This window comes from Nomascus leucogenys, chromosome 22a, assembly GCF_006542625.1.
Source record: "Nomascus leucogenys isolate Asia chromosome 22a, Asia_NLE_v1, whole genome shotgun sequence".
Lineage (NCBI taxonomy): Eukaryota > Metazoa > Chordata > Mammalia > Primates > Hylobatidae > Nomascus > Nomascus leucogenys.
In genome coordinates, this window is record NC_044402.1 from 5,557,224 (window position 1) to 5,579,939 (window position 22,716).

General features: G+C 57.7%; 1 protein-coding gene across 6 annotated transcripts; it reads left to right on the forward strand.

Moving 5' to 3' along the window:
* The first annotated feature begins 244 nt into the window (after positions 1 to 244).
* Positions 245 to 16,380, forward strand: SLC25A29 (solute carrier family 25 member 29). 6 transcript variants are annotated; one of them, XM_030804145.1, is made up of 6 exons: positions 267 to 593; positions 6,793 to 6,836; positions 10,009 to 10,183; positions 10,304 to 11,304; positions 12,617 to 12,700; positions 12,962 to 14,885. In XM_030804145.1, the coding sequence occupies exons 5-6, from the start codon at positions 12,638 to 12,640 to the stop codon at positions 13,709 to 13,711; spliced, it is 813 nt and encodes a 270-aa protein (XP_030660005.1). In that variant the 5' UTR covers positions 267 to 593; positions 6,793 to 6,836; positions 10,009 to 10,183; positions 10,304 to 11,304; positions 12,617 to 12,637; the 3' UTR covers positions 13,712 to 14,885. The 6 variants fall into 6 exon arrangements, 5 of the variants coding, with proteins under 5 accessions (XP_030660006.1, XP_030660005.1, XP_030660007.1 ...); XM_030804147.1 differs by having other exon boundaries at positions 10,304 to 11,086; XM_030804146.1 differs by lacking the exon at positions 10,009 to 10,183 and having other exon boundaries at positions 245 to 593; positions 10,304 to 10,375.
* The last annotated feature ends 6,336 nt before the right edge of the window (positions 16,381 to 22,716 follow it).

Genomic DNA, 22,716 nt, shown 5'->3' on the forward strand with positions numbered 1-22,716 from the left:
TCCGGTTCCCGGTCCGGTCCAGAACAGAGCCACCCCGCGTACTCCCGGGGGTCCTCTGCCCAAACCCGCCGCCCCGCGCGTCCCCTCCCGCCGGACCTGCGCACCCAGCGCGCTCTTTGTCTGAGGCGCCCCCGCGCCCCGCCCGCGCGCCCACCACGTCCCCCGCGCCCCGCCCTCCCGCGCACGCCCGGCCAATGAGGCGCGGCGGCGAAACGCAGTGCCCGGGGTGTTGTCCGCGCCGCGCCCGCCCATTGGCCTCGCTCGGCGCCCCCGCCCGGGCGCTGCCGGCAGGCACGAGGGGCGGGGCGCGCGGCCCGAGGTGAGGGACCGCGGGCAGGAGGGGATCCAGCGAGTCCGCCACCGCCGAGGGACCAGCGCGGGCCTCGCCGCTGCCGCCGTCCCCACGATCCCTGACCGCGCCTGCCCGGGCTCCGCGCCAGGAGGGGCGGCCAGACCCAGCCCCGGCACCGCGAGCTCAGGGACCCCGACGGCGCTCAGCCCGGCGAGGGGCCTCAGGGGGAGGACGAGGAGGAAAGGCGGCCTCGCCGGGGACCCGGCCATGGCGCTGGACTTTTTGGCTGGATGCGCGGGGGGTAAGGAGGCGGCGGGCCGGGCCGGGGCGAGGCGTCCGGGGAGGGAGGTCGGCCCACCAGCACGCCCTGGCCTCGCGGCTTACCGCTAGCGGGGGTCGCCGCGCCTGCGAATGGGGACCACAGTTCTCTTGCCTCGGGCGGCTCTCGTGGGCGTAAATTGTCTTCTGGCCCGGGCTGTCCGCGAGGGCAGGTGTCTTTATTCTCTCTGGGCACGCTCGGACGGGAGGTCTGGGGCGCCGGGGCAGCACCGTGGCTAGGCGGAGGCCAGGACTGCCGGGAGGATGCCCCACTGCCCCCCCGCGCTGAGGTCTCGGGCTCATCTCCCTCCCCTCCCCCATCCCCATCCGTTGCGCACTGGGAGCAGGGTCCCCTCCCCCGGCCGTATATTTCGGGGCTGACTCCACCCGGTCCCGCGCAGCCGTCCAGCGGGATTGGGGCTACGGGGCCGACCCCCTACTCGGCTGGCCTTGGAGGGCACTGAACCGCTCTGGCTCCGAGTCACGCCTTGGAACGCCGCCCCTTCCTACGCGGTTTTGTGAGCTGTTGGGGGCAGAAGGGGGGTGGTGAGTGGGTCGGGCGAGCCGGTGTGGGGCACCTTCTCCGAGGCGCAGTCGCGGCTCTGGGGTTCCTCCCATGCAGTTGTCCTCGGAAGGGCCCGGGCGGGCGTGCAGTCCAGGCTCTCCCGTGCCCCGACCGTGGGCATCGGGCACGGCCTTCCCTGTTGGGCCTCTGGCTTCTCTGCTTTTACCTTGAGGGTTAATTTATTCACCAGGATTCATCGGGAGGCTAGGTTAGATATCGGGGGCGGGGGAGGGTGGTTGGCGGCGGGAGTTGCAGAGAGGGCCGGCCGGTTATCCCTGTTTGGTCCCACTTTTCTCCCAGCACCTGCCCTTGTTCTCCGCTCTTCATCTACTTCAGTTTGGCTCGAGTAAACCCTCAGCTCCCGGCTAGCGCTGAGAGCCCTGGCGGAAGAGTGGCTAGCGGTGGCCTTAAGTATTTAAACCTGTGGCGTCGGAGCCTGCTTCTTGGGCGAGGGACTCGTTGAAAAGGGAGTGTGTTGGGGAGGTGATGTGCGCTGAAGGGAGTTAGAACTTCCCGGTCGGTTACCTAGTCGGAAGCTGCGGGGCGCAAAGCCCAGAGTTTGCTGCTAATCGCTGGGGAGTTTGTCCCTAGCGCTGGGTGCCCTGGAGACAGAGGGGGCGTGTCCTCTGCGGATTCCATTCTCACCTTCCCCTCCCGCTTGTGATCTCGCTGTTTGCTCCACCCTTGCTCCCCACCGACTACCAGCTCCAGCAGGTGGGGGTGAGGGGCTGTCCCCAGGCCAACACCTCCTTCCAGCCTTTGGGGAGTGGGGATTCTTTCCCCGGATGGTCAGAGTTCCTTCTGCAGTGGCTCTACCGTCGGTGCTGCTCTCCTGGAAACACCGGGGTTTGGGGCAGGAACACTTCCCCTGAAGGCAGGCCTGCTTGGCGCCTCCCGGCACATCTGTGGTCTCCTCTGCACTTCGCTCGCGCAGGCCTCCTTGCCTGGAATGTCCTTCGCTGTCCATCCTCATAGGCCCACCTGGGAGAGATTATATCCATGCCCCCTGCCCCAGGTTTGTGGGTCAAGGACTGGCACTGTCTGGTGCTGTAGCACTGGGGCACAGGCCACCCCCCTGCCCCCAGGCCCTGCTTTTCGTGCAACCCCCAGGCACATAATGGCCACCCAGCTAAGGCTCTGCAAGCGTAAGCCTGAGCCTCCTAGGTGGACAAGGACAGAAGTCACCTGGGGGCTCACTCCTGGTCTCATCGGAGAAACCTTGGCCCAGAGAGGTGGGGGTACTAGAGCAAAGTCACACCATGTGCTCCTCTGATGGCCAGAGGACGCAGTCTGGCCTCTGATGCAGTCCTCTCTCCCCCTTCCTCCAGGGTGCTGAGGTGGGCCCTCAGGACAGTGAACTGACTGTGTCCCAGACTCCAGGTCCCTGGCACAGCTGGGGTCACACTGACAGCCTGCCCAGAGGCACCCCACCTTGGGACCTGTACCCCAGCAGCCCCTGCCTGGCTCTTTCTTGGGGTGTCCCCAACCTACAGGCTCAGGGCAGATAATGCCAGTGCTTCTCCTTGGTGGCCGGGGAGGGGGACTGTCCACCCCCTACTATTCGCCTAGTGTGGGTTGCGTGTTTTAACTTCTCAGGGAGGCGGGGCCCGCATCTTGACTGACAGCATCCTTGGGGCCTTGCATGGTGGAAGGTTTGGAATGCCTCCCCCTCTCCCCTACTGGGGGATCAACCCAAATCTTGAGGCCACATAGACACTGGGCTCTAGATGGACAGAAACAGGCACAGAGAGAAAAGCTCAGCCAGGGAGTGGGAGAACCCGGGAGGAGAGGTAAACCCCGAGAGGGAGGGGTGCCTCTTTCCACCACCTCTGCTACCAGCCATCCCCAGGACAGTGGTTCCTCCCCACCCCGCCCAGCCCTGAGGACTGTTGGGTGGGGATTGCCCCCGGAGCCTAGCTTAGGGAGGACAGTAGACGGTGGCTTTGGAGTTGGGAGACAGGGTTCTGCTTCTGCTGGTGTGACTGGAGGCCTCCTCGTGCGCTCAGGAAGGTGGTGAGGAGGCTCCTCCAATGGAGGCCAGCCCCACAGCCCACGCTGTTCCTGAGGATGGGTTCTTTGGGGTGAAGGAGACCAAGCCCCTCGCCGACGGGTGCTGAAACAAGTCAGAAGAGAAAGTGGGAACCAGTGCCTCTCCTGGGAGACTTGAGTGGGGCCTCCCACCAGAGGCAAGTGGCGTAAGGGTCTTTCTGCCCTCTCCCTCCCTTGCCCTGTTGCTGTTGCTGTCACCTGGGCAGGTCTGGGGCCAGAGGCGTGACCATGCACCCACAGGAAGGGGACCCCACAGCTGGACCTAGCTTCAGGCGACATGGAGGGGCCTCGAGGGGCCGCCCGCTGGAGGGAGAAGTAAAGTCCAGTGGCACATCCTGGGCAAGTGTTCAGTTTCCAAAACCCAGGGAAATCCAGAAACTTCCCAAGAAAAGAGGTTCTAGAACTAGGATTTTCAGATTTAGAAAATTAAAAAGCTGAAGTGGAAAAGAGGATGGATTTCCTGTTTCCAGGATACAGAGGCCTCCCAGAAAACTCCCAAATGGAAGTCTCCCAAATGGAAGTCACGAAAGAAAAGGTAGGCTTGGTGGTTGCTTCTTCATCCACCTGTGAATGTTAGAGGCTCTGGAGGAAGAAGGAACAGGTCTGGAGATGATTAATATGATGAATAAATAATAGTGGAAATTTTCCCTGATCAGAAGAGGCATGAGTCTGCACAGTGAAAGTGTTGATAGAGCACCAGGCAGGGTTACTTTAAAGAAAAAGACACACCCTTGGCATCTCCTGGTGACATTCTTGAAATCCACAGATAAAATCTCAGCGACCTCCCCCAGAATAAATAAATCATTGACAAAGGAGAAAAAAAAAAAAAAAAATTGGCAGCAGATTTCTCATCTGCAGCACTGAAAGCCAGAGGAACAAGGCTGGCCTGGGCCCAGGATTCTCCACCAGAGCGTTCATACTGTTCCCCAGCCAGATTAAGAAATAGATTTTGAGCCAGGCTTGGTGACTTACACCTGTAATCCCAGCAATTTGGGAGGCTGAGATGGGTGGATCACGAGGTCAAGAGATTGAGACCCTCCTGGCCAACATGGTGAAACCCCATCTCTAAAAATACAAAAATTAACTGGGTGTGGTGGTGCGCACCTGTAGTCCCAGCTACACAGGAGGCTGAGGCAGGAGAATCACCTAAACCCGGGAGACAGAGGTTGCAGTGAGCCGAGATCGCACCATTGCACTCCAGCGTCGGTGACAGAGCAAGACTATCTCAAAAAAAAAAAAAAAAGAAATAGATTTTGGGCCAAGCTTGGTGGCTCAAGCCTGTAATCCCAGCACTCTGGGAGGCCGAGGCAGGTGGCTCACTTGAGGTCAGGAGTTCAAGACCAGCCTGGCCAACATGGCGAAACCCCGCCTCTACTGAAAATACAAAAATTAGCCGGGCGTGGTGGCAGGAACCTGTAGTTCCAGCTGTTTGGGAGGCTGAAACACAAAAATCACTTGAACCTGGGAGGTGGAGGTTTCAGTGAACCGAGATCGCACCATTGCATTCCAGCCTGGGTGACAGAGTGAGACTCTCAAAAAAAGAAAGGGAATAAATAGTAATTTTTCCCAAACCATCAAAAATATGCAAAAGGGAGTAAAATAAACCATTTACATAAAATAAAGTGGCATAAAAATGGCAGATCCCTCAGTTGTTCCAGCAAAATCAGACTGCTTTAGACTGGGTTAGAAAACAAAATCCAGTTATAGTTGCTTACAACAAACATCTAAAAACAAGTTAGTAAGAAAAGGTTCAAAACTACACATTGGGCACGGTGGCTCACGTCTGTAATCCCAGCACTTTGGGAGGCTTGGGTTTTTTTGAACCCAGGAGTTTGCGTTTTCTTGAACCCAGCCTGGGCAGCATGGCAAGACCCGTCTCTGCCAAAATTACAAAAATTAGCTGGGTGTGGTAGCTCATGCCTGTTGTCTCAGCTACTTGGGAGGCTAAGGCAGGAGGGTCGCTTGAGCCCAGGAGGTGGAGGTTGCAGTGAGCCAAGATTATGCCACTGCACTCCAGTTTGGGTGACAGAGTGAGATCTTGTCTCAAAAAACAAAAACACCAAAATTACAAGTTGGACAAAACCATACCAGTCACATGTAACCAAAGAGAAAGCAGAATTGGCAAAGTTAAAGTTAGTATCAAGTGGGTATTAGGGTCCAAAGTTTTTTTTTTTTTTTTTTTTTGAAACAGAGTCTCGCTCTGTGGGTCACTGGAGTGCAGTAGCGCGATCTCAGCTCACTGCAACCTCTGCCTCCTGGGTTCAAGCAATTCTTCCACCTCAGCCTCCTGAGTAGCTGGAACTACAGGCACCTACCACCACACCCGGCTAATTTTTGTATTTTTAGGAGAGACGGAGTTTCACCATGTTGGCCAGGCTGGTTTTGAACTCCTGACCTCAAGTGATCCGCCCACCTTGGCCTCTCTCAGTGCTGGGATTACAGGCGTGAGTCACCACACTTGTCCAGGTCCAAAGTATTAAAGGATGGAGAGGACGTGAGGTAAAGATACAAAGTTCAATTTATGGAGATGCATAGTAACTGCCACAGGCATTAAGTGGAAGAGTAAGAATGGGTTGTAATGTTAGTTTGTTACTCAGCAGATGCCAGCTGTGTTAATTATACATAAACATTACTGGCAGTAAAGGGAGAGCTTGAACAGATGTCCACGTGAAACTCCAGGAGAGGAACATGGGAGTCAGAGTCAGTTACCTGACCTCACTGAGCCTGTTTCTCCTGTGAAATGGGTAATGAGGCTGCCTTACTCACAGTGGTGGCAAGACTCAGAGATGGTTACCACCTGCACAGCGTTTAGGACTCTTGAGAAGTGTTTGTGAGCCATTTTGGCGGAGTGAACCTTTGTCCTTCAAGAGGGGCTGGATTTTTGGCAGGACCTGAAACAATAACCAAGGATGACCCCACAGTCACAAGCTGTCTCCCTGGGCTCAAGGTGGCTCCCACTCAGGGAAGGGGACGGAGGTGTCAGCCAGTGCATCAGGACCTGGGGTCGTCACTCCCAAGGGGCCATTACCCTGTTCGGTCTCCATGGCCACCCTGGGGGAGGGAGGTAAACCTTTACAGGTAAGGAGAGTGAGGCCCAGAGACAGAGTCATTTGTGAGCATGCCAGGCTGATGAGCGGCAGGGGGAAAATTCAAATCTGGGGAGGGTCTGACCCCAAAGTCCAACATCCCTGGAGCCTCCTGCCCATGTCAGGTGTTTGGATTAGTGGGACATCCCAGAAATAGTGTGTGTAGCCTCCCAGGGGACAACTTCTGCTGTCAGCCACCCAGACCAGTCATCCGTGGAGAGCAGCAGCCCGCAGATGAGACACCAGCGCTGAGTGGGACAGATGCTGGCTTGGCCTTGTGATGTCACATGCGTACCCCCACACTGGACGTGAGGATTCCAGGGGTTCATGGGATCTGCCTGCTGCACCCACAGGTGCTTGGTCAATGTCCTTTCCCTGGCAGCAGCTCCTGCCAGTCTTCCTTGTCAGAACCCCCTCCTGCCCAGCACTCTGCACTGTGTTTCTGAGGTATGTGGGTCACAAGTCCCCCTCTCCTCCTCCAGGTGTGGCAGGCGTGCTTGTGGGACACCCGTTTGACACAGTCAAGGTGAGTCTCATCGCTGCTTTTTTTTCCTCGGCGCATACATTGGAGAGAGGCTCACAGGGTTGGGGTGGCTGGAAGCCTGTTTCCGTGTACAGCCCCAGGTGGGCAGCTGCTTTTACACCAGGCCGGGTTGAACCTTCCTCGCTGCTTTGTCCTGGCATCTCCCAGCTGGGGCTGATCCACAAGCTGGGTTCGTGGCCAAGTCCATCCTGAGCTTGGCCAGCTGGGACCGAGGTGCTGAGGTTTTCTCCCACCCAGAGCAAGGGGCACCCACATCGTTCCCATGCAGAATTCCCCCAAACAGTTCCTTGAAAGAAAGAAAAGCTCAGAGAGAAAATACAAAAAAAAAAAAAAAAAAAACTCGTATCTCCCATGAACATGATCTTCACGGAGTGGTGATCATCCTTACAGAGAATCCGAGTGATGGTTTCCCACGTGCCTGGGGGCCTGAGGGAAGGGCCCTGTTAGCCGGTTCCTTGATAACACCCCACACCTCCATGAACCGGACTTCCAGGTTCTCAGACCCCCCAGAACAGAAACCAAGGAAATCTATGTCCTCCAGCTGGAAATTCTCAAATAAATCCCCACCCTCCACTTGTGGTTGGGCTGTATGTCCTGAAAGTAGCCCAGTGGGGCCCTTCTTCGCCCTTTTCCCTGGGCCCCAGGGCAAGCTGTGAGTGGCGCGCACCAGACCAGCCTCGTGCTTGTTGGCAACGCTACATGTGGCCCCTCTTCCCACTGAGGGAAGGCACAGCTGATGGCAAGGCAGGATGTGCACCCTGAGCTAGGTTTGAGGGAGGCTTCTGGTCTCCTTTTCTAGTGAGCCCAGGTGTGTGTTGGCAGAGACAGTGACTTACCATAGGGCTGAGTTGCATCCAGCACAAGAGTGAGGGCCCGGCCTTATGCATTGGCTGTGACCTTAAAAAGCTCTGTTCCTGGGCCTTGTGCAGGTCCGGGTCCCTCTGCCAGCCGGTTTTCTGCATGACCTTGGGCAGGTCCCTGTATCTTTGGGCTCAAACGTTGTCATCGTGCCAGTGCCCAACAGCATAATTTATGTTGGATTAAATACTAGCTCTGAAAAGCACAACTCTTCTATCCACTGTGGGCCAATTTGGGGAGGAGGCTGAAGGGCCAGGCTTTCTTGGCAGGCAGCGGCCCCACGTTTGCTGCACCTGCCTGCCGAGAGTGAGGCTGTGCAGAGCCTGCCCACACAGCCCCCGGCCCCAGCCATGCCCACGCGCTGCCTAGCCAGGCCACCCGTGAAGCCTCCCCCAGGCCAGAGCAGCCCAGGACAGCCTGGCAGTGTCCACGTTGCACTGTGTTTATATCTCGTGGTCATGTGTTGTGAATGTCTCTTGCAGCCAAGAAGTGCTTCACATTCACTTCCTCTTTCCAGCTCCGTGGAGGCCTGGGCTCTCTGAGCTATGAATCGGCCAGACCTGCTGGGCTCCTGCCTGGCCCCCTCAGGCAGCCCCTGGCAGGCCTGGGAGCACTTTCTTTTTTTTTTTTTGAGACAGAGTCTCGCTCAGTCGCACAGGCTGGAGTGCAATGGCGCGGTCTTGGCTCACAGCAAGCTCCGCCTCCCGGGTTCACGCCATTCTCCTGCCTCAGCCTCCCAAGTAGCTGGGACTACAGGCGCCTGCCACCACACCCGGCTAATTTTTTGTACTTTTTTTGGTAGAGACAGGGTTTCACCATGTTAGCCAGGATGGTCTCGATCTCCTGACCTTGTGATCTGCCCGCCTCGGCCTCCCAAAGTGCTGGGATTACAGGCGTGAGCCACCATGCCCGGCCAGGCCTGGGAGCACTTTCGTCCTGGTGCTCCGCCGTCCTGAGCCACTGAGCCCGCGAGCAGCACCCCTGAAGTGACGCAGGGACGGGAGTTTCTCCAGCCCGTGAGGTTTTACTCCCCAGACCCTCCTTCCCCGCGTCTGGAGGGTGGTCTTTGAGAAGATCTATATGTGATCCTTTTTTTTTTTTTTTTTTTTTTTGCCACTGTCGCTCCAGCAGTATCACATCTGGACATACCTACCTTAAAAAGCTGAACTGTTTTTCTTTGAGACGGAGTCTGTGCCTGTCACTCAGGCTGGAGTGCAGTGGCGCGACCTTGGCTCACTGCAACTTCCTCCTCCTGGGTTCAAGTGATTCTCCTGCCTCAGTTCCCGCCCCCCAACCCCCCGGGTAGCTGGAATTACAGGCACGTGCCACCACGCCTGGCTACTGTTTGTTTTTAGTTGAGGTCCAGCACATATAGAAAGTGCACACATCTGGCCAGGCAAGTGGCTCACGCCTGTAATCCCAGCACTTCTGGAGGCCGAGGCGGGTGGATCCCAAGGTCAGGAGATCAAGACCATCCTGGCTAACACAGTGAAACTCTGTCTCTACTAAACATACAAAAAATTAGCCGGGCGTGGTGGTGGGTGCCTGTAGTCCCAGCTACTTGGGAGGCTGAGGCAGGAGAATGGCGTGAACCCGGGAGGCGGAGCTTGCAGTGAGCCAAGATCGCATCACTACACTCCAGCCTGGGCAACAGAATGAGACTCCGTCTCAAAAAAAAAAAAAAAGAAAGAAAGTGCACACATCCTAGGTGTACAAGTCATTGCAAAACACATGTGTGGGGAGCTGCCACCCAGGAGAAACAGAACATGGCCAGCCCTCTGGAAGTCTTCCCTCCTGCTCCTATCAACTCCTCCCTCCCTTTCTTCTGAGGCTTCCACTGGCCTAACTTCCTCCTTTTTTTTGAGACATGGTCTTGCTCTGTCACCCCAGGTGGAGTGCAATGGTGCAATCATAGCCCACTGCAGCCTTGATTTCCCAGGCTCAAGCAATCCTCTCACTGCAGCCTCTCAAGTAGCTGAAACTACAGGCACACACCACCATGCCTAGCTCATTTTTTTTTTAAGTTATTAGTAGAGATGGGGTCTTGATATGTTGCCCAGCTAGTCTGAAACTCCTGGGCTCAAGTGATCCTCCTGCCTTGGCCTCCTGAAGTGCTGGGATGACAGGCCTGGCCCACTGTCCTCACTTCCAACACCACGGGTCCCTTTTGCCTGGTTGAATATAACTGCAGCTGTACCCTAGAATCATCAGGGGCTACCCGAGTCTGTGTCAGTCCGTACTGTCACATGGCCACAGACTATCTCATGGCTGGGACAGTCACAGTTTATTCCCCCAGGCCCTTGGGACTGAAATAATCCAAGATCTGGATCTCCTCTATAGCGCCCAGAACCACAGCCACCGTCCTGAAGCACACGGCCTTCACACATGTTTCTGCATGAAGGGAGTTTTCTGTCCTGCTTCCTTGGACACAACAATAATCAGGGAGCAGTCGTCTTGAACTGTGATGAGGGGTGACCGGCCATCCCTGGGCATGGGATGGGGAGGGTGGGTGGGGGCTGGCTGTGGGGGCTCCGCGCCTGGATGTCATGTTGAAATTTTGTTGCTTTAACCGCCTTTACTTTCTGAGCTAGGGGCTGTCTCCATCCATAGCAAAAGTGTAACTTTGTTGTAGATGGGCGTAAGCCTCACCCTGGAGAGCGCTAGTAAGTACAGACCAGGTGAACCCGACCCCAGCCTGGACCCCACCCTGTCATGCCCATCTCCCCTACCCCAGAGTTCCCTCCGTAGCAGGGGACAGGGAGGGTGTGAGGCAAGCCTGGGCTCAGCACAGGTCCTGGGGTGGGGGCTCGGACTGGTCAAAAACAATCAGCCCCCTCTGGATTGGGGGTCCTCATGTGGGGGTCTCTCGGCCCTATGGGGAGCTGGGAGCTTCCTAAACTTGTGTCCAAATGACTAGTTTCTCAGGGGTGGGTCCATTCCCATCAATCCTCAAAGGAGAGCCTGGCACCCCAAGATTTTAAGAGCCTGAGCTGTAGATGACAAGACTTGGGACACTGGGCCACAGTTCCTCTCCCAGAGAGCGAGGGCTCGTCACAGACTGAGGGGTACTGAGGGGTCAGAAACAAAGTGGGGAGAGGCCTCTGCCCACGTTGGTGGGACAAGCTGAGTTGACCTAAGCCTGACATTCCCCAGCCGGCTGGACTTGGGCATTCACCAGTGTCTGTGACCTGCAAAGACTTCACAACACTACCCAGGTGGCATTGAGTATCCAACCTGGGAAGGGACAGCTCCATGTCACATCAGTTGTACTCACACAGGCCTCTTAGTGCCAGTGTTGGGGCTGCAGGAGGAACAGAGAGATCCCCCCAGAGACCCCAGAACATTGAAGGGAAAGCAGCAAACCTCGCATCAAGGTGCTGGCCAAGAACTGGGCCTCCAGGGTGGGAGGGGTGCTTCGGGCCAGTCTTGAAGCATTGGCTTCCAGCTGTTGAGGTCCTGGGGGTGCTGAGATGGTACTTGTTTCCTAACAAAACATTTTTTGTAAGTGCATTCACCAATAGAGGGCCCACCTATTCTGGTGGAGAGAATTGGAAAAGGTTCCAGAATCCGGGCAGAAGCCTGGCTCTTCCCGGTGAGGGCTCTCCCTTGCCAGCACTCCCTCCCACCCTCACTCTGACCAACACAGCTGCTCATGTCCCTGGAGAGGACAGCTTTGGCCAAGTTGTTAAACATCTCTGAGCCTCAGTCTTCCCATCTTGGAAATGGGGGCAGTTGTCCCAATGCCGAGATAATTGAGTGTGAAGCCCTCCCCTGTCCCATGCTGCCTAGTACCGAAGGTTGTGTGGCCCTGGCTGTAAGAATGATCATTTCTGAGTCAGACCTAGGGAACCAGCCCCTGAGAATGTGACTTGACCTAGTTTACTCCCACCCCCTGCTCTGCAACTCTGAGCCTCCTATTGAGCGATAAGCTCATAGGCAACAAAGAGTGCTTTGACATGGAAGAGGTTCTGGGCCACTGGGCTGGGAGGCGGCGGGGCCTGACCAGCGTCCCAGGCCCCAGAGCTGCTGACGTGGGTCCCCAAGGAGGTTGTTGGCTGTTCTCTTGCCACCACTCTATTATAAACTCATAACTGCTGTTCTCACGAGAGGCTACTGGCAGAGACCAGGCAGGAGCTCCTGGAGCCAAGGTCATTGCTTTTGTTTTTATTTATTTATTGAGACGGAGTGTTCCTTTCTCGCCCAGGCTGGAGTGCAGTGGCATGACGTCACTGCATCCTCTGCCTCACGGGTTCAAGCAATTCTCCCACCTCAGCCTCCTGAGTAGCTGGGATTACAGGCGTATGCCACCACGCTAGGCTAATTTTTTTTACAGACACGATTTTGCCATGTTGGCCAGGCTGGTCTTGAACTCCTGACCTCAAGTGATCCACCCACCTCGGCCTCCCAAAGTGTTGGGATTACAGGCGTGAGCCACTGCACCTGGCCAGGCTTATCACTTTTTGTGCCTATTGCCTCGAAGCCAGTCTCTGATGGGACATTAGGGCAGGGGCCCTTCAGCCTAGTCTGGGACATGGGCCGCTCACTCAGCAGTATGACAAGCATCACCTGGAGAACAGGCCGGTCTCAGGAGGCCCTTCATGCCCCACCGGCAATGCACTCTGCAGCCATAGTGTACACAAGAGGCTTAACCGCAACTGGTCTGAGCTCTTGGGGACCCCCTACCCTGTCTCCAGCAGCCTCTCCCTGTAGCCGTTTGCCTACTGGCACCCCATCCTGAGAAGGCATAGATACCCGGCCCGCCCTGCCCTGGAATTACAAAAGTCTTAGACTGCCTGAGTGCCCGGCCTCCTTGGGAGACCCTCCCAGGCAGCCCGAGCGCCAGACCCGGGAGCTGGGTGCCCTGGCCCTGCCTTCCTGCCTCTCACTGGACGCTCTCCTTCCAGGTGCGGCTTCAGGTCCAGAGCATGGAGAAGCCTCAGTACCGTGGGACGTTGCACTGCTTCAAGTCCATCATCAAGCAAGAGAGCGTGAGTGGCCTGGGCTGGTGGGGCTCGGGAGGCACAGGATGGGGAACTAGCTTCCGGGCTGCCACCACCCCAGACCAGAGAGCCAGGAAGGAAGGTGTCAGGACGGCCAGGAGGCCAGTCAGGACCTAGGTTCTAACGAAATTCTGCTTGGTCCTCAGGAGCCCCTGGGGTGGGCTGGGGCTGCCATCCCCCGACCCCCTTCCGCGTGGAGGGCCCGGGAGGTGCGCGTTGCCGGCTCTGATGGCGTCTCTGTCCCCGCAGGTGCTGGGCCTGTACAAGGGCCTGGGGTCACCACTCATGGGGCTCACCTTCATCAACGCGCTGGTGTTCGGGGTGCAGGGCAACACCCTTCGGGCCCTGGGCCACGACTCGCCGCTCAACCAGTTCCTGGCAGGTGCGGCGGCGGGCGCCATCCAGTGCGTCATCTGCTGCCCCATGGAGCTCGCCAAGACGCGGCTGCAGCTGCAGGACACGGGCCTAGCGCGCACCTACAAGGGCTCGCTGGACTGCCTCGTGCAGATCTACGGGCACGAGGGTCTGCGTGGCGTCAACCGGGGCATGGTGTCCACGCTGCTGCGTGAGACGCCCAGCTTCGGCGTCTACTTCCTCACCTATGACGCTCTCACGCGGGCGCTGAGCTGCGAGCCGGGCGACCGCCTGCTGGTGCCCAAGCTGCTGTTGGCGGGCGGTACGTCGGGCATCATGTCCTGGCTCTCGACCTACCCTGTGGACGTGGTCAAGTCGCGGCTGCAGGCGGACGGACTGCGGGGCGCCCCGCGCTACCGCGGCATCCTGGACTGCGTGCACCAGAGCTACCGCGCCGAGGGCTGGCGCGTCTTCACGCGGGGGCTGGCGTCCACGCTGCTGCGCGCCTTCCCCGTCAACGCTGCCACCTTCGCCACCGTCACCGTGGTGCTCACCTATGCGCGCGGCGAGGAGGCCGGGCCTGAGGGCGAGGCTGTGCCCGCTTCCCCTGCGGGGCCTTCCCTGGCGCAGCCCTCCAGCCTGTGACGCTCACCCCGCCCTCCTTCCCCAGGGCTCCTTCTCAGAAACCCGGGACATAAATTGGCCCCTGAGTCGATTGCCCTGCTTCCTGCTCGGATGCTGGGGGCTGTGGAGTCTATCAGACTTGGGCTGAATTTTGCTGATAAGCTGGGTAGTTTTGGCCAAGAACTTCACTTGCCTCAGTATTCTCATCTATGAAATAAGGACCCTCATACCCACGCTGTAGAGTCACGAAGGTCAGAGATTATTCCCAGCAGCAGCCGGCACCTGGCCTGGCCGAGGCCATTGCACCATTATCCTGGAAACTGAGGCAGACACTCCAGCCCCTTTCCCGGATCCTGGCCACGCCATTGTGCTCCTGCCCTGCAGGCTGGCTCCTGGGGGTCTCTGATGGCCAACCAAGGGGCCACCCAGGGACCTGCACTCCACACATCCTCCACCCGGGAGGGTGGTGGGCCACCCCTCTGGTCTGTGTTAGGGACAGGAAAACTTGGTGTGCCTCCTGGTGTCACAGAACTGGATACTCTGCATACCCCAGCTTCTCCACATGCCACTGCTAGGGGTACCCCAGCTGCTGCCACTCCTGCTGGAGGGTGAACTGGGGACCCTGCACCCTCTGGGAAGCCATGGAGTCTGTTGGAGGCACCATATCAGCCTACGGGACTAGGGTGGGGAGCAAACAGGCCAGCGGTGGAGGTCTCGACAGTTCAAGTGTGACGCAGCTGTGGCAAGGAGAAAAGGAGAAATCCTTCCACCTCTGGGCCTCAGGCTGCCTGTCCGTAAAATGGGGACATGGCCAGCTGATGGACAGCTGAGTCTCTGGCCCACCTACCACCGCCAGCCAGGATCCCCCAAGGTGTGCAGAGGGCTCAGCAGAGAACAGTATGGGACCCCCCCTCACCAGGGCTGGAACACCTCCAGCCACAAAGAAGCCAAAGGTCAGTCCCTCTGCTCCCCAGTAAACAGTGCCTCCCAGGCATTCTCAGTGCCAGGGCTTCATCCCTATGAAGGCACAGGGCCCGCTAGTGGGCACAGGGGTAGCTAGTTGGGGCCTGGGGCAGAAGAGTGCCGCACCAGGCGTCCTGGGGAATGTGCTCAGTGAGGATGACACTGGGCTTTGCACAGCCTGGCGTCGCTGTACAGAAACTGTCAAGGGAATAAAGTGTTCTTTGTTTTTTAAGTGGTGAGGCTGCCTTTGCATATGGTGGAGGAAAGGGCTTCATTCAGCACCCTTGCCCTGGAGTCGAAGGGGCCAGCTCAGGGATGTGGATCCTGACAGCAGCCTTGGCCATGTGACCTGGGCAGTCGCGGATACATCTGAGAGCCTGTTTTCTCATCTGCAAGGCAAGCTAATGAAGGGCTCGAGGATTGGAATGTAAAGCTTATGAACACGCTGGTGCAGCCTGGCCATTCAGCAGATGCCCCTCTGCTATCATCATCCCAGCAATGAGAAAGAGGCCTGTGGTGAGGGGCACTGGCGGGCGGGGCAGCAGGGGCAGGGCGTGTCCCAAAAACAGCTTCCTGGAAGAGGGGAGGTCTGAGTGGAGCTGACCATTTCAGCCACCTGGGCAACTTGGGCACAATTGTACTTAACCCAGCCTAGGAGGTCAGAGAGGGCTTCCTGGAAGAGGGCATCCTGGAGCTTTGCCAAAGGTGTGATGCGGGGGTCTCACTGCCCACCTCACCTGCAGTTCTGTTCAGCCTCCTGGAGTCAGCCCTTGGCATCCTGAGCCTCTGCAGCCACCAGCCCTGGAGGTTCTCCCTCCCAGCTGCTGAGCCAAGAAACTCTGCCCACTGACGAGGGAGAGTCCGGGAGGGGCCCCCATTCATGTGCCTGTTTAATCCTAGTGCTAGCCTGTGAAGTTGGGCTTTACAGGGAGGCAGGAGGCGGGGAGGAAGCTGGCTGTTGACCCCTGGGGTCTCCTGGCCTCTCTCACTTCTCTTTACTCTGAAATAAACCAGGGGAAGCTCCCAGGGGTGGGGGACACACCCTGGCCATGGGCACAGAGAGGGACCCCTTCCTTAGCTCCTCCATGTCCAGCTGTGGCAGCCCCTTTGCCTCTCTAGGCCTGGGTGGCTGAACCTCAGGGCAGCTTGAGTGTGGCCTGCGGCTGTGGTCCCCATCACCCTGGATCTCTCCACACACCTGCACTCTCTGGAAAGGCCCCCATGTGACCCTTGTCAGGAACTGATTTGAGCACAAACCTTTCTCCAGCCCTGCTCACCGTGGGGCTTCTCCACGAACCCTGCGGCTATCTGCCCTCTGGGGACAGCACACAGACAGGCCAGCCCTTCAGAAGTGAGGGGTGGTGCGGCAAGGAGCAAGGTTGAAGGGGTGGGGGGCTTCCAGCTCCCTCCCACTTCCCAGTTCAGCGGCCTCACATGACCAACACATCTGCTAGGCAGGGAGTGGAGTTGTTGTTTTTAATGAATTTATTTTACATTTTCTTTTCTCCCTGATTTGAACTTTTTTTTTTTTTTGAGATGGAGTCTTGCTCTGTTGCCCAGGCTGGAGTGCAGTGGTGCTCTCTCAGCTCACTGCAACCTCTACCTCCCAGGTTCAAGTGATTCTCCTGCCTCAGCCTCCGAGTAACTAGGATTACAGGCGTGCGCCACCACACCTGGCTAATGTTTCTATTTTTATTAGAGACAGGGTTTCACCATGTTGACCAGGCTGGTCTCAAAACTCCTGACCTCAAGTGATCCACCCACCTGAGCCTCCCAAAGTGCTGGGATTACAGGTGTGAGCCACTGCGCCCAGCCTCTGATTTGAATTTATTTGGAATAAGTGACATATGAAGGTGCTAAAAACTAAAAATACTACCAGAACCCAGGCTTGTGCAGTGAAGAGGAAAACCTCCTTCCGGGTCCAGCCTCTCCTCCTGAGTCAAGGACAGTCTCCAGTTCCCAGAGGGCATCCAACACATCTTGGGCAAGTGCCAGCATGGAGTGGCGGAGGGACATCTGCACCCCCCACAAAGTGTGGCCGAGGTCCTGACTGTTCTGTTCTTTGCTGTCTTCCCTTGACAGTGATCCTGGAGATTGCATCCTTCACCTAGGGCTGCTGTAACAAAACACCACACACTGTGGCTAAACAATAGCCAAGTGTCTTCTGGGAGTTCTGAGGGCCACACTCCAGCTGCAGGCAGGGTTTGTTCCTTCTGGGGGCTCTGAGGGACGAACTGTTCCCTGCTTCTTCCAAGCTTCTGGGGGCGGCTGGCAATCCTTGGCTCCCTAGGCTCACAAGCGCATCACTCCGATCGCTGCCACCATCTCTTGCTGCCTTCTGTGTGTCTGTGTCTCCATGTCTTCTCTTTGTATAAGGGCACCAGTCATATGGGATTAAGGGCCCACCCTACTCTAGTATGACCTCATCTTAACTAAAAACATCTGCAGAGACCAGGTTCCAAATCAGGCCAGATTCAGTTGCCTGGAGTTAGTACTTGAACGGATCTTTTTGGGGCCACAATCCAACCCTCAACAGGGCTCTGTATCAGTGTGTTTGAACTGTCCTCCTTCCTGCTGACAGCTGCATGGCATATTTCATCAGATAAACTTTGCTTGATTTGCTTTTCCAGTCAGGTTTGGGAGAGTAACTGGGGGACACGTCTGAGCAGAGTCCTAGAGGAAGAGCAGCAGCGGACGGGGCCGCAGAGACCACTAGGCTATAGCTGGAAGGGCACATGTAGCCAAGGTCTCAAGGTGGAAGGGGTCGGTGGGGGCTGGGGAGCGGGGTGAGGCAGGGCCTGGAGGACAGTAGGGCCAGACATTCGAGAGGGCCACCAGGGTGGGTCACATGGCAGTGCCTTGGGGACAGTGGCAGATTCTCCTAAGTGCCAACTGCTCTTGAAATCTCAACTTGATCTGGGCTTCAGTATGTCCAATCAAAACACCTTCCCAAACTGTCTTTTTTTTTTTTTTTTTTAATAGAGTTTCACTCTTGTCGCCCAGGCTGGAGTGCAATGGCACAATCTTGGCTCGCTGCAACCGCCACCTCCCAGGTTCAAGTGATTCTCCTGCCTCAGCCTCCTGAGTATCTGGGATTACAGGCGCAGCAACCACGCCCTGCTAATTTTTTGTATTTTTAGTAGAGATGGGGTTTCACCATGTTGGCCAGGATGGTCTCAAACTCCTGACCTCAGGTGATCCGCCCGCCTCGGCCTCCCAAAGTGCTGAGATTACAGGCGTGAGCCACCGCGCCCGGCCCCCAGACTGTCTTGCGGCTGGAGCTGGCCATATGTCCGACAGCTTCTGAGAAAGCTGTGAAACAGGTAAAACACACTGTGGCACACCCCTTGACCTCTGATCTCTGACCTTGCTCTCTGCTTCCCACTGAAAAGGGAATAGGATGCCTGGAGGTGCAGTGGGAGAGACCACAGCCGTGAGCCACTGAGCCAGCCTGGCCTTGGAAGGCTGGTCACATCCCTCTCATTCAGCACACTGTTCCTGTCATTTGCAGCCAAATGCACCACCAGCTGCCATGCAGAGCTGAGTTTATTTTGTTGCATCAGCAGCTGTGAGCAGGTTTTACCAAGGGGAGTGACAGGATCCAATTTATGCTTTGAAGACCCCACTGGAGGTTAGGAGGCAATAAGAGGCAGGCCAGGGTGGGGGGCAGAGGCCATGAGGGTGTCCAAGCCAGAGGACATCTTGAGGCCAGGAATGGGGGGGGGGGCGCTCCAGTGGCAGGTGGGCGAGACCACTGGGGAATAAACGGCAGAAGAAGCCCTTGCAGGTGTTGAGGGTACAGTCAAGGGAGGCGAAACTATGTGGCAGGAGCTAGAGTCTGAACTCCGCAGGGATCTGGAGTTTATAGCTCCTTCCTTGACCCCTTAAGGGAAAGGGCAACGAAATGGCACTGCCAAGGCATTTGTCTCTGGGATGGGAAAGGAGGAGGGAGGCTTAAAGCGTGGAAGGGCAGAGAGAAGCGGACAGGTCCCGTGAGGGCTGGTGCTCAGGTCCTTGGTGCAGAGTTCAGGCAAAGCAGTGGCAGTTTGGGGAGTCCAAATCTGAGAAACTGTTTTTCCAATCTCAGAACCCACACCGGGTTCACACACAGACTTCCCCTTCCCTTTTCTTTTGATCCCTTTGGACATCAGGTGCCTGGATCGAATGGAGCATAAGCCTCCTTGTGCCCTTCTCATCACTGGCCTGGGCCTTTAGTGAGTAATTCTCATAAAAAGCACCTGTGAGGCCACACTGACCTGGGACCTTCACCAGCCCTCCTTGTGCTGGGTGGGTTCTTGTGACTGTAGGGACGGCTCGGCCCTTTGCACACCCATCCCTTCATTCTCCCAGCAGCCATACAAGGTCGGTGCTGGCACCCCCATTTTGCAGTGCAGGATACCAGTTGGGGAGGGTCCCTGTCCAAGGCCACACAGCTAGTTGGTGCTGGAGCCAGCGCCGGGAGCCGGTCAGCCCATCCTTTGCCCTTCAGCAGGATCAGATGGGGCGGGCAACCCTGGAGCGGCAGTGCAAGAACCAGAGGGGGCCTGGCCAGGGCAAGTGTCCAGGTCCCATGCTCCTGGGTCTCAGCTTCCTTGCTGCTTCTTGCTTACACACCCCTGACCTCATGGTACCCACCTACCCACGGAGAAGCAGATGCATTGCTAGGTCCAGAGGCCACTTCCCAGGGAACTGGGAAAGGCTTGGTGGGGCCAGTGTCCACCTTGATCAGGGCACAGCAGAGACAGGGCAGAAGCTGAGGGGAATGCGCCTGTGCCCCAGGGGCTCCTTGCTCAGCCTCGCTCTCCTCCGACTTGACCTCCCCCTCCTCCGACTTGACCTCCCCCAGGCCCGTGGGGAATGCCAGACCCCCCGACCAGCGCCCCTCTGCAAGCAACACCCTCCCCCCCCCCCACCAGCCATGCTCTGCCAGGCCAGCCGACACCACACCAGCTGTAATGATGTCCCACAAAGTTTGGGTGAATGAGTAAGTTCAGATCTGGCTTGAATGTCCTCGGGGATGGTGAGGACACAGGACAAAGAGCAGACCTAGGGGAACATGGTGAGCTCTGGTGTGGTGACAGTACTGGCTGGTTTCTTGTTTATCTCCCCAACCTCTACCTCAGCTCCATGAGGGCCAGGGGTGCAAAGTCAGCATGCTGAATGAATGAGCCAATGAATGGGTGAGAGCAGAGGCTGCTGACTACAGAGCCAGGTTGGGTTTTGCCAGGCAATACAGAGACGGGCCAGGGAAGACAGAAGGTACACTGTGAGGCCAGAACATGCTTGGGGACAGAGGGTGAAACGGTGATGGGCTGGAGAGGGGCTGGGGCGGCAGGAGTGGCTCCAGCACCTACAGGCAGGGTGATGGTAGGAGCCCCCGCCACGCCCGTGGTGGAGCTCTCTGTGGGGAGAGGAAAAGCATCCCCAGCTTGGAGGGCTCCAGGACGTCCCTTCGGGCCGGCACCCCAAGGCCCTGTCTCCCCGCTTCCCGGGCCGGCCCTCTAATCCCAGGACCGCAGCCTCTCCCACCCCGCCCTCTAGGGGGCGCTGCTCCACAGGGAGGGAGGCGGCGCGTCCCAGGGCCTTGCTCAGTTGGGGCTCCCTGGTATGTGGCCCCTCCCTCCTCGGGCGTCGCCGCCGCACCGCCCTGCCCCGTGTCCCTGCGGCCCCGGCGGCGGGAGTCTCCTCCGCCCGAGGCCTTGGGCAGGTGGGGTGCACGCAGCCTCCTTCCGCGTCCTTCGGGCTCTGAATCTCCGCCCCCCGTGGCCCTGGGCTCACTTCGCGCGGGGGACGCTCGTAAGCGGCGGCGGCTCGCGGACACCCGACACTCAGGACTTGTGGACAGCCCCCACAGCGCCTCTGGTCCCCGCGAGGTCCGGGCCGCTCCGCGCTGCGCACGCGCAGCCCCTCCCCACAGCGGACGCGGCCCAGCCCCGGGGCCCGCTGGCACAGCGCCCCCCTGCGGCCGGCGGCGGCAGCGCACCCTGAGGGTGGGGGCCCAGGAGCGGGTCTAGAAGCCCCCGGGGCCTCCCGCCGCCCGCCAGAGCAGCGTGGGGGACAGGCCCCTGGAGCACTGCAGGATGGCAGGGAAGTGCTGGGGCAAAGGTGCGGCCCAAGCCCCCAGAAGGGTCTGGGGGCGGGCGGGGCTGCCCGCGCTAAGTGCTGGCCAAAGGCCAGGCGGGCAGGGGCTACGGCTGGCCACCAGCTCCCGGGATATTCCTAGGGTCCGGTACAGACGCACGTGGCAGGCCAAGAAGAAGCCATGCAAACACCTCAGGAGCGTGCTCAGACCCCGTCCTGCCTCCTCTCCCTCCCTAGCCCCCCTCCCACCCCTTTTTTTAGACGGAGTCTCGCTCTGTCGTCAGGCTAGAGTGCAGTGGCGCGATCTCGGCTCACTGCAACCTCCACCTCCCAGGTCCAAGCGATTCTCCTGCCTCAGCCTCAGCTGGGATTAGAAGCATGCGCCACCACGCCACCACGCCCGACTAATTTTGTATTTTTAGTAGGGAGGGGTTTCTCCATTTTGGTCAGGCTGGTCTCAAACTCCCGACCTCAGGTGATCTGCCCGCCTCGGCCTCCAGAAGTGCTGGGATTACAGGCATGAGCCACCGCGCCCAGGCCCCTAGCCCCCATTTATCACAGCCTTTTCCTCCTTCCTCCAGATGTCATGCCAGTGCCAGTAGGGCAATGCCATTCCTGCCTAAAACAGGGCCTGGCACATAATTGCATGGATGGAATCAGTGCCCCTGGAGGTGGAGCGGTAAGCTTTGGAAACGAAAACTCCGAGAGGGAGGGGAGGGAAAGGACAAGAAGTGATCGATTAGGAAAGGCTGAAAAATGAGATAAAGCCAGGACTAGGCTCCGAGGGTCGGTGGGACTGGATTTTTCGGTAGGAAGTGGGGAACCGCTGCAGTTCAAATCAAGTGCTGAGAGACCGTTAGCAGAAAGGCCCAGTGTGGGGAGGTCAGCAAGGACCGAGGGGAACGGCCGCAATGGCGGGCAGTCGGGGAGCCCTGAGGACCCTTCCAAGGCCAGGAGGCACCAGTGCGCCGGAACAGAAAGGGCCGCACACCAGGGAGGCCGATGCACTGCTCCATAAACAAGGGCCAGGGCGTTTTTGAAAGGGGACTGGAGGAGAATTCAGGCTAAGGAGCCAGTGGCAAGCAGAGTACCTTGGAAGCCAGGCAGAATTGGGCTTTGAATTCTGGCTGCCTGGACTTTGCAAATAAATCTGAGCCTGTTCCTCTCTTACAGCATGGTGATACTGCTAGCTAATTCATCAAAGGGTGGTTTGGAGGAGGCCACTGGGTACATCTGTGTTCTCAACAAATGTTATGGGCTGCGCATGGTGGCTCACTGTAATCGCAGCTACTTGGGAGGCCAAGGCAGGAGGACCACTGGAGTCCAGGAATTGAAGGCAGCAGTAAGCTATGATCGTGCCACTGCACTCCGGCCTAGGTGATAGCAAGACCCTGTCTCTTAAAAAAAAACAAACAAACAAACAAAAAAAAACACTTATAGCCAGGCAGAGACACCGGCAAGTACAAAGGAGAGATGCTGGTTTCATCTGTATCTAGGGGTTTCTAAAGAAAGCAATTCCAGGCCGGGCGCGGTGGCTCACGCCTGTAATCTCAGCACTTTGGAAGGCCGAGGCGGGTGGATTGTGAGGTCAGAAGTTCGACACCAGCCTGGCCAACATAGTGAAATCCCTGTCTCTACTAAAAATACAAAATTAGCCGGGTGTGGTGGCACACACCTCTACACCTGTAATCCCAGCTATTCAGGAGGCTGAGGCAGGAGAATCGCTTGATCCCAGGAGGCAGAGGCTGCAGTGAGCTGAGATTGCACACCACTGCACTCCAGCCTGGGAGACAGAGCAATACTCCATCTAAAAAAAAAAAAAAAGCAATTCCAAAGCTTTAGTTCTTTCCCATGTAAAATCTACAGATTTTCCACCCTGACTCTTGCTCGGCTCAGCCCTACTTAGGGCCTTCACTCAGCAGTTCTGGGCTTGCACAGGCCTGCGACTTGCCACCTCAGTAGCATTCTGTCAGCAGCCCCTT

Bases quoted from the DNA above. Each gene is read 5' to 3' on its own strand.
- SLC25A29 (XM_030804143.1), top strand. From the start codon at position 560: ATGGCGCTGGACTTTTTGGCTGGATGCGCGGGGG. The intron at 594-6,792 runs GTAAGGAGGCGG...CTCCTCCTCCAG, and splicing joins TTTGGCTGGATGCGCGGGGG to GTGTGGCAGGCGTGCTTGTG. The intron at 6,837-12,616 runs GTGAGTCTCATC...CTCTCCTTCCAG, and splicing joins ACCCGTTTGACACAGTCAAG to GTGCGGCTTCAGGTCCAGAG.